The sequence below is a fragment of the Impatiens glandulifera genome, chromosome 2 (assembly GCF_907164915.1).
Source record: "Impatiens glandulifera chromosome 2, dImpGla2.1, whole genome shotgun sequence".
Taxonomy (NCBI): Eukaryota; Viridiplantae; Streptophyta; class Magnoliopsida; order Ericales; family Balsaminaceae; genus Impatiens; species Impatiens glandulifera.
In genome coordinates this window covers 5,028,263-5,046,309 of record NC_061863.1, presented here as the reverse complement: position 1 = coordinate 5,046,309, position 18,047 = coordinate 5,028,263, and the positions used below count along the sequence as shown (strand labels likewise).

The window sequence follows — 18,047 nt, the reverse complement described above, 5'->3', positions numbered from 1 at the left end:
GCATGCCATGGTGCTGGGGAGAAGATGATTAAGATTTATTCACGGTCCCATTGTTACAAGTCAATCAAAAACCTCATTGATTGTCAATAATCTCCAGCTTAATTTGAAATGTTGAGGGTGTACTTTACGCTCTCTCCAAAATAGTTCTCATATCACAAGGTATTTTTTCATATTTCTCTCTCTTCATTTATGAATTGTATATATATATTAATTTTATAATTATTATTAAAATATATTAAAATTTAATATTTTACATATAATACTAATTACAAAATATTAAAACCTACAATAAAATTAATAATTTCAATTATATATTATATTAATTATAAAATTTAACTTTCAGTTATCATATTATATTAATTATAATATAAAACTTAACCGGTAATAAAATTAAGAATTTCAAATATATATTATATTAATTATAAAATGTAACTTTCCATTATCCCATTAATATAAAATAGGAAAAAGATGTAGTTATCATGTTTAGCATTAAATACTAATTATAAAACATTAAAACCTACAATAAAATTAAAATTTTCAATTATATATTATATTAATTATAAAATTTAACTTTCAATTATAATATAAAACTTAACTTTCAGTTATCATATTATAATAATTATAAAATTTAACGCAAAAACAATAATTATGAAAAACAGAACCGTGTAACTGCAATTAAATAAATATAATAAATCAACCAAACTTTTCATCTTCTTTTCCATCTAAATATTTGTTTTCCTATAAATAATTTTACATCACCAAAGTTCAATTTAAGATAGAAGAGTGATATTCTGCCTATTCGGTCTCATTTTGCGGCTTTCACTGTTTTGCTTTTTTTTTTTTCTCTAGGCAACTACAACAACATTCTATCTTTTGAATTCCATCTTGGTTAAAGTGAGTAATAATTAAATTATATTAACATCAATTTCTCTATCAACATCATTATTTCATTCAATAATTAAATTGGTAATATGTTATGTTTCACCAATGTGTATTGTTCATTGTTTTTTTTCCCGGAATCATCTTGGTTAAAGTACAAGTAATAATTAAATTTTATGACTAATTAATAAAATAAAAAATTTAAATGCATATAATCTCTTTATTCTTAGCATAATATTTTTTTTTTCTATTCTCCATTTTTTTTTAAATATTATTATTACTCATTATAACGTTTAATTAATTAATTTATTATTCAATTATTTTATAATATTTGTCATATTTAATATATTTATATTATATTAATAATCTTTTTATTATTATTCAATCTAAATATTTTTAAAATTATTTTAGTTGAAGTTATTCAATATAATATTCATTCTCTTTTGAGTCAAAGTAGGAGTAATGACTATATTTTATTATTTAATAAAATAAAAATAATTTTTTAGGTTAAATATATTTAATTTTTTTAAATACATATAGTTTTATTAGTTGAAAAAAAGATGATCTCTATCTTTTGAGTATAAGATTTTTTTTCTATTCCAAACAATTTCACATGATAAAGTTTAATGTATTTAATAATATTTATTTTTAATCACAAAAGAAATAAATAATTTTTTTTGAAATATTATTAAACATTCAATTAATTATTTATTATTTCCCATTATTTTTCAATATTTATCTTTATTCTCATTTTTAATATATTCATATTATATTAATAATTTATTATTATTATTAACATATGATATATAAATAATTTCTTTTATAATAAATGTGTTTGTTATGTCCATAACATCTAATTTTTAAATATTTGGTCATTTTTTCACATATACTTTCGTTAATTATAACAATCCAATTATTCACTTAAATATTCTTAATGTTTTTATATGAAAAAATGTTTGGCATAATATATTAAATTTTCATAAAAATAAATAAATATTTTTACCGAAGATGGTGAATCTATTAAAAACTAATACACGATATTTATTTTTAATTATAAAAGAATTTTTTTAAATATATTATATTTATTATTTCTCATTATTTTATAATATTTGTCTTTATTCTCATATTTAATATATTATATTATTTAATTTTTTATTATTATTCAATCTACATTTACATATAAATATTCTTAAAGTTTTTTTATTTTAAATTTTATTTTTATGTTTATATTTTATACTAACTATTATAATTATAATCTCAATTCATATCAAAATATCAGAAAATGGACACACAAACCTCCATTGGATTGGAATTCTAGATTTGATTACGGGTGACAACTACAAACATTTAGTTGCAAGAGTTATGTATATGTGGGATGCGATAAATACTAAAAAAAAATAATGAATTATTAAGTGTTGATTTCTTATTAATAGACAAGGAGGTAAGTGTGTTTAATATTTTGTTATATATTAATGTATGTTAGTGCAAACTAACATGTAATTTATAGGGTGCGGTTATTCACGTTAGCATCAATCGTCAATTTGTTCCAAGACATCGAAACTTATTAAAGGAGGGTAACATGTACATATTTCAAAAATTTTGAGTTGTCAAGTCAAACGCTCAGTACAAACCAGTTCCAAACTCTTTGAAAATTTTGTTTAGCTACGGGACAACCATGAAGTCTGTTTCTGAGATTCTAAATATTCCGAGATATAAATTTAATTTTTCTGATTACAAGGAGGTTATTTCTAGAAGTGACAATTGCTCACAACTAACAGGTAGTGTTTTGATTAACTATTGTCTTTCATTTAATTTTTAACTTACATTTTCCTTTTTTATGTTATAGTTATTATAGCTCGTCTTATCAGTTTGGGCTCTAAGACTTTTAGCAAAACTGGATATAACACAGTTACAAAACGTGGTTTAAACCTTTAATTTGATAGGTTGGTCATTTATAAATCTATAAGTTAAATGAGTTCTTTTGTTTTTTTACTCTATTAAATATTTTAATTTATTAAATATTTTAATTTATTAAATATTTTAATTTTTATCTTTTCTATGTGTTATTTTATAGTGGAGAAGATATTAATCTAACTTTATGGGGAAACATAGCCGAAAAATTTGAATTTGTTGAAGGATCTAACAACCAAGATCCTATCGTAATAGTTGTGACCGGCTTACTTGTCAAGTTATACCAATGTATGAATTGTAAAAAAAAATATATGTTTATGTCTTAATATGTTTGTGTTAACCATTTTTATGTGCTTTCAATAGGTCATCATGTCCTTTTTCAACAACGGCCACACAAGTTTTTCAAAATCTAATGATTCCAGAGGTGGTGATTATGCGAGAAAGGTTGATATTGTCTTTCTTTAAACAATACTCTTTGTTTAAATATTTGTTGTTTTAATGACTGTTATTTTTGTGCCACCTTTACTCAACTAATTGTAGATTTGCTGTCCATCCATCTCAAGTATGTTTGTTGGATGATACTGTTGAAAGTTCGATGTCTTTACAAGATGAGATGATGAAAGATCGACACACAATTGAGAAATTATACAACCTATTGTCAAATGAGGAAAGCAAGGTTGGTAAAATTGGTATTTCAATATTTTTATAGTTATCTTACTAGTTTATTGGTTAACAGGAATGTATACGTACCGTTGAAGCGACAATCAATAATGTATGCAACTACAATGGTTGGTTTTACTACTCTTGTGATGATTGTCGCAGAAAAGTAACACTCGAGGGCGATGTTTTTTTTTGCAACTCATGTGTTAAAGTTACAAAAAATCCTACTCCAAGGTGTTTATTTTTGTCTCTTTGATCATTAACAAACTATATTCATATATTTAATTATATCTATTTTGTTTTTTCATTAATTATTTTGTATCTATTTTAGATATAAATTAGAGATTGAGGTTGGTGACGAGTCAGGAGCTGCACTATTTGTGCTTTTTGATAGAGTTGTAAATAAGTTAGTTAATCTAACTGTTTCAGATTTGTTACAATTACATCCGAGTTGTGACAAAGATTTACCATTGCCGTTATCATCAATGTCATCGCGAAAACTTGTGTTCCAAGTTAAAATTACTAATTACAACCTCAAGAAAAAATCACACAATTTTACAATTATAAAAGTGTTTGATCCAAGTCAATCACTCATTACTCAACAGGTAAACATATTTTGGATATCTTTATGCTCAACTTTGAAACATGTTTTATATATTAAATTAAATTTTGTTAAGGGAGGAGCATCAATTTCAGACAAAATTGTTGGAGAGGTACTTTTTCAATTTTTTTATCAAATAAATTGTTTTTTTAATCTATTTTAATGTCTTATTTAGATATTTGAAACGTTTATATATATTTGATTAAATTTTATTAGGGAGGATCATCAATTTCAAACAAAGCTGTTAAAGAGGTACTTTTTCAATTTTTTGTGATCAAATAAATTGTTTTTTTTATTATCTATTTTAATGTCTTATTTAAGTTTTTGAAATGTGTTTTATATGTTAATTAAATTTTATTAGGGAGTAGCAGCAGACAAAGTTGTTGAAGAGATAAGACAAAAAAGACAAAAAATTTAGTTTTTATTTTTTATTTTACAATTTTTTAATTTCATTTTATAGAAATTGTTTTTTTTATTAGTATACATTATTAACTATTATTATAATATAGGATATCTTAAATTATACCAGAGTTATACATTTATTTTTTTTTATGAATGTTTGTTTAATATTGTGTTAACTTAAATTTTATTTTTGCTTTCAATAGTTTAAATTAAATCAAGCCTTTTGGTTTGTATTGTATTATTATTATTTTCAGTTTTAATCAATCATTTTTTTTTCTCACATCATGTATATATTTCATAATTAATTTTATATAAATATATTTTTCCTTACATAGTTTTTCCACGATTATTTATATATTATTTTTTTATTATTTATTTTTATACAATTTACTTATATTATGAAACAATTAATAATAATTATTTTTTTTATTTTTTTCTCTAATTATATATATATATATATATTATATTTTCTCTTCATATAAATATATTCTCTTTTATTAAATTAAATATTTTATAAAAATTTCGTTTATATTTTTCCCGTACAACGTAAGTTTCATACTAGTGTTTCTTAAGAATTCTTACGTAAGTTTCATACTAGTGTTTCTTAAGAATTCTTTTTTATTTTCTTTGAGCTATGACTTTTTAGTGACATACAAGTTTTAGTTTCTTAAACAAGACATCTTTATTCTTAAAAACATTCTGCATAAGAAAATATAATTTTTAAAAAAGAATCTCACTCAAAATTTATTGACATAGTACTTGCTAAAATCTATAACTGAAACCATGTTTGGAAAATCATACAACTTAATAAATAATGGTTTCATATCACACACCAGTGACTTAACAACATATATTCCTTCAAAAGCATTATTCAGTTATTGGTTGTTGATCTCAAGTTTCAACATCCAGTTTCGAAGTTGACTAGCAACACATTCTGCTCCGGTTGAGCCAAATGAGCTGAAATTTTTAATTGAATTCTCTACGCCTAGATATTCATAAACATCTTCGTCGAATACTCCATCGATGCTTCTCAACTCATCAAGAGTGAGATCTTGAAGTTGGCAGCTTTTCGTAAGGCTAAATGCAACCGCCCTTCCTACTATATCGTGAGAAGTTCTAAAAGGGATTCCCTGAAACCAAAACAACAACAAACTTTTAGAAAATTACAGAAAATCCTAACTCTTCGAGAAGGTTGCAAACAGTACAAGAATGATACGACGTAACAACACCAAAAAGAGCCAAATTGTTGTCTAAGGCTCTCATATTATACACTTTTCTGAACACTATCCAAAAAAACCTACATTTGTTATGTCTGTAATATGAATTATGATCCAGGAAAAATCTTCATACCAAATGAAACAACAAATTACTTTCAATATTAACATTGACAATTTCTTAATAGGATCACGATTGTGACAAATAATCAGTTTCCAAATTGACTATTCCACACCGAGAAGATTGCAAACACTGGATGATAATAGGAATGATGAATTAATTCCTATGTAGACAAACAAATCTCCCTACTGGCATAACCCGATCTAAAGGTGTTTGCTTTCATTTCTATATTTGTATTTCTTTTATTGTTTGGTTTTGCAAGTTTTGAAAGTTGAGATCATAAATAATAGACCTAGTTCTAGATTCAAGAAGCAAGAAGCTTAGTTTTGTTGTATGTCTTCCTAAAATTAAAAAGAAAAAATATATCTGGAGTAAAATAAAGTTAACAAAACTGAGAAAAAACATGTAAACCTAGAATCAATGTAATGAAAAAAATATTGACTTGCCTTCTTCACAAGGTAATCTGCAAGGGTTGTGGCATCAAGATGGCCAGCTGGTAAGGACTTCTTAATTCTTTCCTGATTAAACGTGATGTTGCGAGTAAACTCTTCCGTTACTTCTAGCATTGCCAATATTGTTTTGACACTGTCAAATGAAGGTTCTTTGTCCTCCTGTTTTAAAAAGAAAATTAAAATATAAAACTTATACACGTTCTTATACAGATATTTTATGGTAAAAAAAAATAAAGGAAAAGAATATATGAATCAATTATATTATATGAAATAAATTGTGAAACATAATAAACTCAAGATAATATATATTTTTGAAATACATTGAAAGGTACAATAGTTTTAGCAGAATAAGTGATCTAAAACAACCCAAATAAAAATGAAATTGACAAAATGGAAGATAATTTAAAGAATTTTGTCATATTTCTAAACCCAAAGAAATCGCTCCCAGATGAAGCCAACAAATCTTATCAAAACTAACTCGGACAGCAGGAGGTTAATCACTGCCCTGAAAAATTAGGCTTGATCCAAAAAAATCTATATTTGTTATGTTTGCCAAAAATCAAGAAAAAATTTGCATGATTCAAAAATAATTTGAACATGATCTAGGGAAAAAAAATCCCTTACAAATGAAAGAAAAAATTACCAAATGATTGATTTTTTTCTATAAAATAATTTGTATAACAAATGAAGTAACAAAAAGCACAATATAATCTGGACATGGTAACAAAATATAGTAACTTTCAATTTCAGTTTTAACTTTGACAATTTTTTAATGGGATAATGATTGTGGCAAATACTAGTTTCCAAATAGCAAGCTAATAGAAGAAACTTCACAAGATGCACAAAGCCAGTTAATGAACAATATATATACCTGTAAATCACGATTGTAGGCTTGTGGGAGCCCTTTGCACAAGACAAGAAGAGTAACCAAGTCCCCGACGACCCTAGCAGACTTTCCACGAACAAGTTCCATTGGATCTGGATTTTTCTTCTGAGGCATTATACTACTTCCAGTTGAAACGGAATCACTTGGAGTGAGAAACCCAAACTCCTCTGAAGCCCACAAAACCCATTCTTCTCCAAGTCGGGAGAGATGGATGGCCAGTATGGAATTAGCAGATAGAAACTCTAGAACAAAATCCCGATCTGAAACTGCATCAATGCTGTTCCAAATAAAGATGTCACTAATTGTTTGAGGTGAAAACTTCTACCACCAGAAGAAAAGTAAATAGCAACAAATGAATATGGAAAGATCTTTTTGCTTTCTGAATTTGCATCAAAAGCTCGTTTTTCTTCCAGAATGTTTTGAAAATGACTCAAAATACTTTAAAATAAAAAATGTGGAATTTATTTAATTTAGCATGTTATTTGATGCTTTGAAAATTGATTATATTAGAATTATTCCTGAATTTACCTTTAATATACCAGATACAACAACAAAATTTCTCTAAAGTTTGACAGAAAATCAAGAAAGTGAAATAGTTCCACAGGTTCGTATACATACCTGTTACTCATTGGGGCTGCGAAACCCAAGAGTTCAGCTGTCATGAACCTGTCAATAGGCAGACCAGTTCCTGCCAATGCACATGCACCAAGAGGGCAATAGTTCAGCCTTGATCTGCAGTCTTTTAAGCGCCCATAATCACGATCAAGCTACAATTGGAGAGCAGCAAAAATCAGATTGTGCAGCTCTAAGTGAGAAGAACAGCATCTCTTTACAGGTGAATTCATATACATCTTTATCTACCATGTTTGTTTCAAAGAATACATGACCCTATTTACAAACGATAATTTTAGCAAACCTGGATTTGAGTCTCACTAGAAAAAAACACAAATTTATTCAGAAAAATAGATACATTTCATTGACATAAAAGTGTGGTAGATTTTGTGGTTGCTGGGGTGATCTAATTGAGATACGCCAACTTAAGGCAAGTCTCACAAATTAACTTGTTATTCTGTTATCAATGTTGCTTCTTTACTTATACATGTGTTTACCCAATCAAAGACCAGTTGTAAAAGAGCTAGGCCTCAATGGGGCTTGACCAAAAGCCTATTAGTTAAAGAATATGTAATTAGTTAAGTGTTGTTAGATTATTATTATACATGTAGAAGAATGTAACAAGAGCTTTTTATATTAGATTGTGAATGTTGGAAGACAATATATATCTCATATATAATATTCTCTAATTTTCTTCCCTCAAACTTAGGCAATTCATTTCTCAATAAATCATAGATTCTAATCTTGGTCCTTTCTCATCTGAGGTTACTCACTATTCTCAATACAATAGTTTCATATCCAGACAAACAAATCCAACTAATATATGTCTTTTCTATTGCTTTTTGTTCCCTGCAGAAACAAAACAGATCGAAGAATGACTACGTGGTTCTTTGCAGTATGTTTCCCAAAAACATTCAAAACCAAACAAGTCTTATGTTTCATTAATAGCAGTAACAAATCCAAAAGGAAACAAATGACATTTGGATCATCTCTTATATGGGGATCTCACTTGCGTTTGACATCATAACCGCAAAAACTCCAGTATCACCACTATGACAAATATTCCCAACACCGACTCTACAAACACTCGAATTTTAACATCGACCCTATGTTCTGCGATCATCTTCGAAACAACTCATTTTGTGTTAAAAGTTTCATTGGGGGATGCATAATTCTACCACCTATATTAATTTAACCAAGTTCCACAAGTTATCTATTTATTAGCATATACCACAAGTTAAACTGTTGCACTCTCATCAATTGTTAGCATATATATGATCATATGAATGTTTACTCTTTTAAAGATATATCGTTGAGAAAATTATTCCAAAATCTCCCTCTATTCATATCGAGTAGCTGAGCGAGTTAGAGCAGTTGAATCAGTTATAAATACTTTTAACAATATGTAGTTTGAAGCATTTCACTGAAAGTCAAACTTCTTAATTCTCTAGACAATATGTTCACACCAGCATTTCATTTGATGAAGGATAAACAAGTTAGATCAAATATTGCTGTTGCCACAGACATAGAAGAAAGTGTACTTTTGAATAGCCAAAACAAGCTAAAATCATTCCCACTAGACCCCCAATGATAAAAAAAAGTAAGAGTTTGAACTTTGAAGCAAATGACATGAGAAGCTCAAGCATCAAATTTCAAGCCTTTAGGACACACAATTCAAGAGAATAAAAGGAATTTAATGGAACCTGTTCAACATATGATAAAAGAAGATGAGGTAGTAAAACAGGCTGTGCCCTTTGCAAATGGGTATAACCAGGAACTATAATATCACTGTTTGCAGCAGCCAACTTCACTAATTCAACCTGTAGATCACAAAGAAAATACTAGTTTAACAATCATCCTATTCAATTTCAATTTTCAACATAAAAACAAACATGGTCGCTAAGTTAAGATAACTAACCTGAAGAAGGTTAATACGATAACAAATTGCATCAATAGCATCTCGACACCACAGCCGAAAATCAGTACAAACTTGATCATTTCGACTCCGAGCAGTATGCAACTTCTTTGCAGGCTCACCAATCAAATCAGTAAGTGTAGCTTCAATATTCATATGAACATCCTCTCTATCAGTCCTCCAAACAAATTCCCCATCTTCAATTTGTTTCTCAATCTGAATAAGCCCTTGAAGAATACTATCCTTATCACTCTCAGTCATTAATCCCTGCCAAAACAAAACAAAAAATTAATCCCTGCCAACCCAATCCTCCAATATATATATAAACTCAATTTCAACCTGTTTCGCTAGCATGGATGCATGAGCTCGACTTCCCTGGATATCCTGCTTGTAAAGCTGCTTATCGAATGAGATTGATTCAGTGAACCTCTCGACCACATCAGTGACGCTTTCTTCGAACCTACCTCCCCATAGTTTGGTTTCTTTCAATTTCTCCGGCGATTGGGCGGCATTGCAAGAAACTAACAACCGTCGACTCATTGAATTCCGGGTGATGGGTTGAGTGAAATGGAACTTGCTGAAACAACGGGAAGTGGGTAGAGAAGATATTGGAGTGATCGAAGAAAGAGATGAAGAGGATATGATCATAGATTCCATATCAACGACGGCTGGAAAGAGAATTCTTATTCTTTCAATTTCCCACCATTGTAGTTGGAGTTCCTTTTTAGGGTTTGATCAAAGAAATATTTAAATATGTCCAAAAGTTTATTCGAATTGGTCAATAGATCCTTGTACTATTTTCTAAGATAAAAATATTACAACTAATTATTATTTGGTATGGAACTTTGGATATTTTTATTATATAAAACTTAAATTTTAACACTATAGGGTTTGTTGTTCACGAAAGAAGGAAGAAAATCATTTTTAATCCTACAAAATTTATGTTTACTTGTTAAGAAAAAAAACTTAAGAAACTAAAATTTGAGTCAAATAATAATTGAGTGGAAAAAAAAGTTATGTGAAAACACATTAAAAAAACGTTTATAAATTTTGTGAATTTATGTATAATTAAGTTTGTATCAAAATAAATTACATTTAGATTAAATATTTTAAAACATTAAAATTATTGACAATTTGTTGTTCAAACTCATATTGAAATTAGATATATATAAAAAAAATGTGTTTACAAATTCATATTTGTATATATGTTTAGTGTATTTTTTTTCTTTCAAATATAACTTATGTTTTTATATATTTTAATGTAAGAGGGAATTATACAAAATCAAGTAATGTAAATAACACTTAAAATGGTTATTATACTATAAAAAAAAATAGTTAGGTTTTATACCGGACCGGTCCGAGAATTGGTTATCAATGTAAAAAACGTGAAAAAAAATTAGGCACCCTAATTTTAACCGGTCCTGAGAATTGGTTGCAATGTAAAAAACGTGAAAAAAAAATTGGGCGTCCTAATTTTAGTTACAAATTTATTTATTTTTTTTATTTTTTTTTATTTTTTATTTTAGATTTGTTCCTTTAATCAATTAGAATAACTTATTTTTCAACTTAAACCGCTAAACAACTTTTATATAAAAAATTACTAAATTTAACCTATAATAAACGTAGACTTGAGCCATGAATCCTGGTTTTAAATGGTTATTATTTTACCATAATGATTAATGACTCTACAAAAATATTGATAGATTTTTCTTATTTTGTATAGTCAAGTGTTTATAATTTTTTAACTATATTATTTTGATAGGTAACTAAATTAAGTTTATGATTAATTTTATTGATCTATTTATTTTTTCTCAAACATAACAACAATTAAAATATATAATTAAATGTATTTTCATTTTCAAATATCTTACCTATCTTAGCTATAGTAAGTATAATTTATGGTTTTTTTATCAAGTTATATTTTTTGAGTGACAAGTATATATGGGTTAAGGATCTATATTTGTATGGTAAGATTTTATTATTGAAATTTTTTTCATGTTTCCTTCTAAAATTTAATATTGTGTGGAAAAAAACTCAAATAATAATTGAGTGGAATTCATTTCAACACACTTTTTTCCTTCTAATTTTGTTTTGTATATGAATTTTGATGAGAAGGATGCAACAAAATAAGTAGGCCTATGATTGAATATGACAATACCTTGCCACAGTAATAAAAAAAGTATAATAATCCAAGCAACCCGTCATAACATAAATATAGCCACACTCGAGCCATTCTAAAAAAAAATTACATCTATTATAATATTCTTATCAAATATAAAAAAATTATCAATAATTTCTTATTCAAATTAAGATATGAATAGTAACGAGGCGGGTTAGGTTAGGACTGCTTTTCCATCCCGTGCCATTCTAGTTCGTGATTATAAGTTTTGGATCTTCAATAGAAACCATTATATTATATTCTTTAAAAATAAAATATATATTCATAAAATTTTAATATTATATATATTATAATATGTTGAAAATTTATATTATTATAAAAATATAAATTAAAAACTCTTATAAAATATAAAATATAAATAAATATATTATTAATATTTTATATTTAATTGAATTTATTAATGTTTAAGAAATTAATAAAATTCAAGAAAGGATACAAAAGCATGCTGCCCAATCCTGTTAACTAACTGTCAAACTAAAAAAACACTACCTTCATATTCTGACTGGAATCAGATTAAAAAGTGTGTTCAAATCCATATAAACTAGTGTTTTTTTTTTTTTGTTCAAATATAACTTATATTTCTTTTTGTATATTTTAATTTCAGAGACAATCATACAAAATTCATATTTTTTGTTTTTGTGTATACAAAACATTGTCACCTTGTATTAATATTTTTTTTAAATGATTGAATATTTTGTTAGATTAATTTTAAATATTAATTTGACATTAGTTTTATGCTATTAAATATAAATTAATAATTAAACATAAACAATTGACCCATAATGTTTTTTTTTTCATGATTTTCTTTTTAGTTAATAATTTTTTGTTTCCAACTGTTTTCTATAGAAATAATTATGCAGACACACTAATTTCGGATATTATTAAATTTAATAATTAACATATAATTAAAATATGTTTAATATTTTGTTTTGTTTGAAACCAAATCTAATTCCGGATGTAAACAAATTAAGAATTAAAAAATAAAATAAAACTATATTAAATTTAGTATTTTAGCAAACAATTTAAATAATATTTGTATTATTTTGATATACAAATTTGGATGTATTAATTGAGTAAAAAAGACAAAAATAAAAAAGAGAGAAAGGGCCAGTTTTGTCTGTTATCTTCCTCAAAACCCTTAGCCCAATTTCATTTCGTTTTCTGAACTTGGAAATATCTGCCAACTGAAGAAGAAGAAGAAGAGTGAGGGTTTTTTGAAGCTCAAAAACCTGAAAATGGAAGCTTTAAGATGTATAGGCTTAGGTGTATCTGCTAATCGATTACCTCTTCCACCAACCATCAAGAAACTCCATAAACCACCCACTGCTGTAACCGGCGGCGGAAACGCCAGCGTCTCCGGTAATTTCTCCGCCAGCAAATGGGCAGATCGTCTCCTCTCCGATTTCCAATTCCTACCTTCTCCAGATTCTCCCGACAAACCCCAACATTCTACCTCCTCATCCGTTCTCTCTGCTACAATCCCTGCGCCGCTTCCCACCGTCGAGCGTCACATCTCAATCCCTATAGATTTCTATCGAGTGCTAGGCGCGGAAGCTCATTTCCTCGGCGACGGTATCCGAAGATCGTACGAATCAAGGGTTTCCAAGCCACCTCAATATGGTTACAGTCAGGATGTATTGATTAGCAGAAGACAGATTCTTCAAGCCGCTTGTGAGACATTGGCGAATCCAAGTTCTAGAGCGGAGTATAACGAAGGACTGGCTGAGGATGAATTTGATGCTATCATAACCCAGGTCCCCTGGGAAAAGGTAATTTTTGTTTTTCCCTATCTTAGCATTTTCATTGCTGTCATCAATTTTGTAATATATCTTATTTCATATTGTAGGTTCCTGGAGCTTTATGCGTTCTGCAGGAAGCAGGAGAAACTGAACTTGTTCTGCAGATAGGGGAGAGTTTGTTGAGTGAAAGGTTGCCTAAGTCATTTAAGCAGGATATTGTATTGGTTATGGCATTGGCTCATGTTGATTTGTCTAGAGATGCTATGGCTATGTCTCCTCCAGATTTCATTAAAGGCTCTGAAGTTTTAGAGAGGGCTTTGAAGTTATTGCAGGTAGATTTTACTTTTGAGAAATATTACACATGAATTACGAAAGAATTACATCTGTAAGACATTCAATCCTTGCATAGTCAATTGTTAAAGAGCTTACCTCTTTCAAAATTCCATCATTGCTTCTATTCTTGTTCCCAAATATAGCTAGATCTCCACAGTCATGCCCCCACTTCAACTTAGGGTGTTTCTCTTTCTCCTCTAAACAATGGGTATGAAACATCTCCAATTTCAATATACTTGCTTTATCCTTCAAAATGAGAGCCATAAGGTAAATTGGTGTATATGTACCATTTTTTAGGACCCAACAAGTTTCCATCACCACGTTGTTTCACCCTTTAATTATAATTATATCCCATGCTTTAGAAGTAGATAATTTGTTTGTATTCATGAAAAGTACTTTCAATTGTTTCTTCTAGAAGTTCACTCCACATTTCTTCCCAAATGTCTGAAATCTTCCCTCTGTGACATTCAAGACTTAAATTTCCTTACATGAGCTATGATTTTAGCATCATTGGTCATTTGATTGGATTTGTAGAAGATTTTGTTTGTTTATTTATAAAAATGCTTCTGCAGGAAGAAGGTGCCAGTAGCCTTGCACCGGAGCTACACGCTCAGATCGACGAGACACTAGAAGAGATAACACCTCGTTGCATTCTGGAGCTTCTTGCTTTTCCACTCGATGATATAACGAAAAGAGAAGAAGGTCTTCAAGGTCTTCGAAACATTCTGTGGGCTGTCGGTGGAGGAGGTGCAGCCGCCATTGCTGGTGGCTTTACCCGTGAAGATTTCATGAATGAAGCATTCTTACACATGACAGCTTCCGAGCAGGTAAAAAATTGTTCAAGTTCCTTTTTTTTTATAAAAATTAGTCATGAAGGAAATTGTTCAAGTTCCTCTTCAATATTTTAAGTTAATTCTCATAAATTAGGTCTTACAATTTTAGGTCGACCTGTTTGTTGCCACACCAAATAACATACCGGCAGAAAGTTTCGAAGTTTATGGAGTTGCACTCGCCCTCGTTACTCAAGCTTTCGTAAACAAAAAGCCCCATCTAATTCGAGATGCTGACAACCTTTTCCAACAACTTCAGCAGACAAAGACAACAAATATGTCAAACTCTAATTACATTTATACCGTAAGAGAAAATCGAGAAACAGACTTCGCTTTAGAACGAGGGCTATGTTCTCTTCTTATAGGAGAAGTTGACGATTGCAGATCGTGGTTGGGATTAGACAGTGAGAACTCGCCTTATCGCAATCCATCTATTGTTTACTTTGTCATGGAACATTCCAACAACGAGAAGGAAAATGATTTCCTTCCCGGTCTCTGCAAATTGTTGGAGACATGGCTGATGGAAGTTGTATTTCCAAGGTTTCGTGATACGAAAAACTTGGCATTCAAACTTGGAGATTATTATGATGATCCAATTGTTCTTCGATATCTAGAGAGGCTCGAGGGAGTTGGTGGTTCGCCATTGGCTGCTGCAGCAGCCATAGTTAAAATTGGGGAGGAAGCTACTGCTGTGCTTGATAGTGTTAAGGCTGGCGCAATTCAGGCATTGAGAAGGGTATTTCCCCTCAGTAAAGGCGAAGACAATGTTTTAAACAGTTTTCCATCAGAAAGCGAGCAGGGTGGTCTGGGTGAGGTTCTAGATGAATCATCCCCTACTATCTTACCAGAAATTACAAAGAGAAACGATTCCTCTGAATCACATGAGCAGGAAAATATTACTTCCAACATTAAAGAAGCAACCGTGAAGATTATGTGTGCTGGTTTGATGGTTGGAGCAATTACTCTTGTTGGCTTGAAATACTTACCATTCAGAAATGGTTCCTCGGTTCCGAGAAAAGACGTCGGTTCACCTGTGGTTTCTGAAGTTCACGAAGTGGGTAAGATCTTGCTGGCCTTTTAGGTATCTAGGTTTAGCAAAAACGAAAAAATTTTAAAAAAAATCTGTACCAAAATCTATTTTTTTTTACATGTTTTCACACATTTTACACTAAAAAAGTTCAACGACACATTTTTATACCAAATGCAAATAAAATTACTTTTACTTAGAATGTGATTGTGACAAAATACCACTTTTCGAAAATGTGAATCCTTCTCTGACTATGATTAAGTTTAGTTTTCAAACATCTCATCCATGTTTGTTTATTGTTCCAAAAGTTTTGTAAACATGGCCATTGTGATCTCTCTAATCGATAAATCACACAAAATGTGAACTACTTATAACGTTGATGCTAATGAGTTTTTTTTGTGACCCGGGTTTATTCCCGGAGGTGGTTAGCATGACCATGACCTGACCCCTTTTAATTCAGAGTGTTCTTAGTGAGAATCGAATCTCAGTCATTTGGTCTTATACCCTTGTCACTTGAGCTAATTGTGGGTTGATGCTAATGAGTTATAGCTTCCTTTTTAGGCGTCTTTTAGGAATTGTCTTTTCAACTAACTATTTTACTCTGTATACTAATCAGCTTAAAAAATAGTGTCTCAGTTGCTTCTTATATTTATGCTCATTCAAATGAATTACTGCTTCAGATCTAAAAGCAGCCGAAAATGCAGAAGAAATACCTAGAATGGATGCTATATTAGCGGAAACTCTTGTTCGCAAGTGGCAAAACATCAAATCACAGGCTCTTGGCCCTGATCATAGCCTTGGAAAGTTGTCTGAGGTTAGATTCTGTTTCTATTACTTATGAAGGCAGATTTTGATATCTGCCATCAATGGGGTTTGTGATAAATTAAGGCTTGTTTTATGTGGGTTATCCAACATTCCATAACCCATCAACTTAAAATAACAAAATAACCCTAATGTTGTATTATTTATAAGATATTAAAATATCAAATACTAAGGGTATTTTGGTCATTTTACCCAAACCATCCACTTTATCATCAAACAAGCCCGTCTTATCACATACAATGTGGATTGAGGGCATGTTTTTTCCCTAGATCAAGAAAATATATTCTAAATCCTAATCCATTTGAAAGAACATAATGTCAAAGGGCGCCTTGTATTTCACATAAAAAATCCTCAAACAAGCTCAAATTTGGTTTTCTTGTCTCAATCAGGTTTTGGATGGTCAAATGCTGAAGATCTGGAAAGATCGAGGTTCAGAAATCGCTGAACACGGTTGGTTTTGGGATTACACACTTGTGAACTTAAGCATCGATAGTGTAACAATATCTCTCAATGGAGACCGAGCAATTGTAGAAGCAACTCTTGAAGAGTCGGCTCAATTGACCGATATAGCTCACCCGGAGCACAATGACTCATATAGCACATCCTACACAACAAGGTATGAGGTGTTACGAACCAACTCCGGTTGGAAGATTGTAGAAGGGGCTGTTCTTAAATCTTAACCGGTTTTAGTTTTTTTTAAATTGCTAAATAATCAATATGATGATTCTTTCATGTATATACATTTCTTTAATATGTTTTTCACAAGAAGAATGACTGATTGACCCACATCCTCGAGGGTCAACACAGTTCGAGTTCTCGGCTGCGGGAGACCCCTCGAAATAAGATTCATGTTGAAATGGAAAAGATGAAATTGAATCTTAAAATATCATATACATTTTATTTATTGAAATTATAATTTTCAGTCTAATTTCTTATTTAAGTCTTAAACAATCATTAAATTTGGAATGATTTACTTAATCTTTTTCAAAATAATGAATAACAATTCAAAACACAAAATCTAATTTGAAACACCCTCTAGATTGATTTCAATGAAAATGAAAATTAAAGCGGTCAAGAAAGAATTTATTTAGTATAGTTTAGTAGTTATAATTATTTTTATATTTTATTTAAGAAAAATAGTTTATTAAAAAAACAGTTTTAAGTATGAATTAAACTTTTATCACTCAATTTATCTTATTTAAGTTAAGAATTATTGTAAGTTTTTACTATTCACATATTTTGAACATTTTTCAAAATTTCAAAATTTATTGCACTTTTCTTTAGTAATAATAATGTAAACATATTTAATTTATATAAATTTGAAATGATATTAATTAATCAATTGCTAGTTTTTTTTAATAATGTTTTAAAATCTCTAATGGAATATTTTGATCATAGCCCCAGAAAAATTAAATATTTTGATAATAAAAATTCTTTGTAAACTTTGACCTTATTTAATACATG

General features: G+C 29.2%; 2 protein-coding genes across 2 annotated transcripts; one reads left to right on the top strand and one right to left on the bottom strand.

The window, feature by feature from the left end:
- Positions 1 to 5,239: 5,239 nt before the first annotated feature.
- LOC124926554 (argininosuccinate lyase, chloroplastic) lies at positions 5,240 to 10,358 on the bottom strand. The gene is made up of 7 exons (XM_047466803.1): positions 9,993 to 10,358; positions 9,657 to 9,920; positions 9,442 to 9,558; positions 7,745 to 7,893; positions 7,112 to 7,403; positions 6,235 to 6,399; positions 5,240 to 5,583 (listed from the first exon to the last, which is right to left on the bottom strand). Exons 1-7 carry the CDS (start codon positions 10,308 to 10,310, stop codon positions 5,329 to 5,331), a joined length of 1,560 nt encoding a protein of 519 aa, XP_047322759.1. The 5' UTR covers positions 10,311 to 10,358; the 3' UTR covers positions 5,240 to 5,328.
- A 2,635-nt stretch (positions 10,359 to 12,993) lies between these two features.
- On the top strand, positions 12,994 to 17,365 carry LOC124924039 (protein ACCUMULATION AND REPLICATION OF CHLOROPLASTS 6, chloroplastic). The gene is made up of 6 exons (XM_047464081.1): positions 12,994 to 13,601; positions 13,679 to 13,903; positions 14,477 to 14,731; positions 14,847 to 15,792; positions 16,442 to 16,575; positions 16,973 to 17,365. The coding sequence occupies exons 1-6, from the start codon at positions 13,068 to 13,070 to the stop codon at positions 17,261 to 17,263; spliced, it is 2,385 nt and encodes a 794-aa protein (XP_047320037.1). The 5' UTR covers positions 12,994 to 13,067; the 3' UTR covers positions 17,264 to 17,365.
- Positions 17,366 to 18,047: the final 682 nt, after the last annotated feature.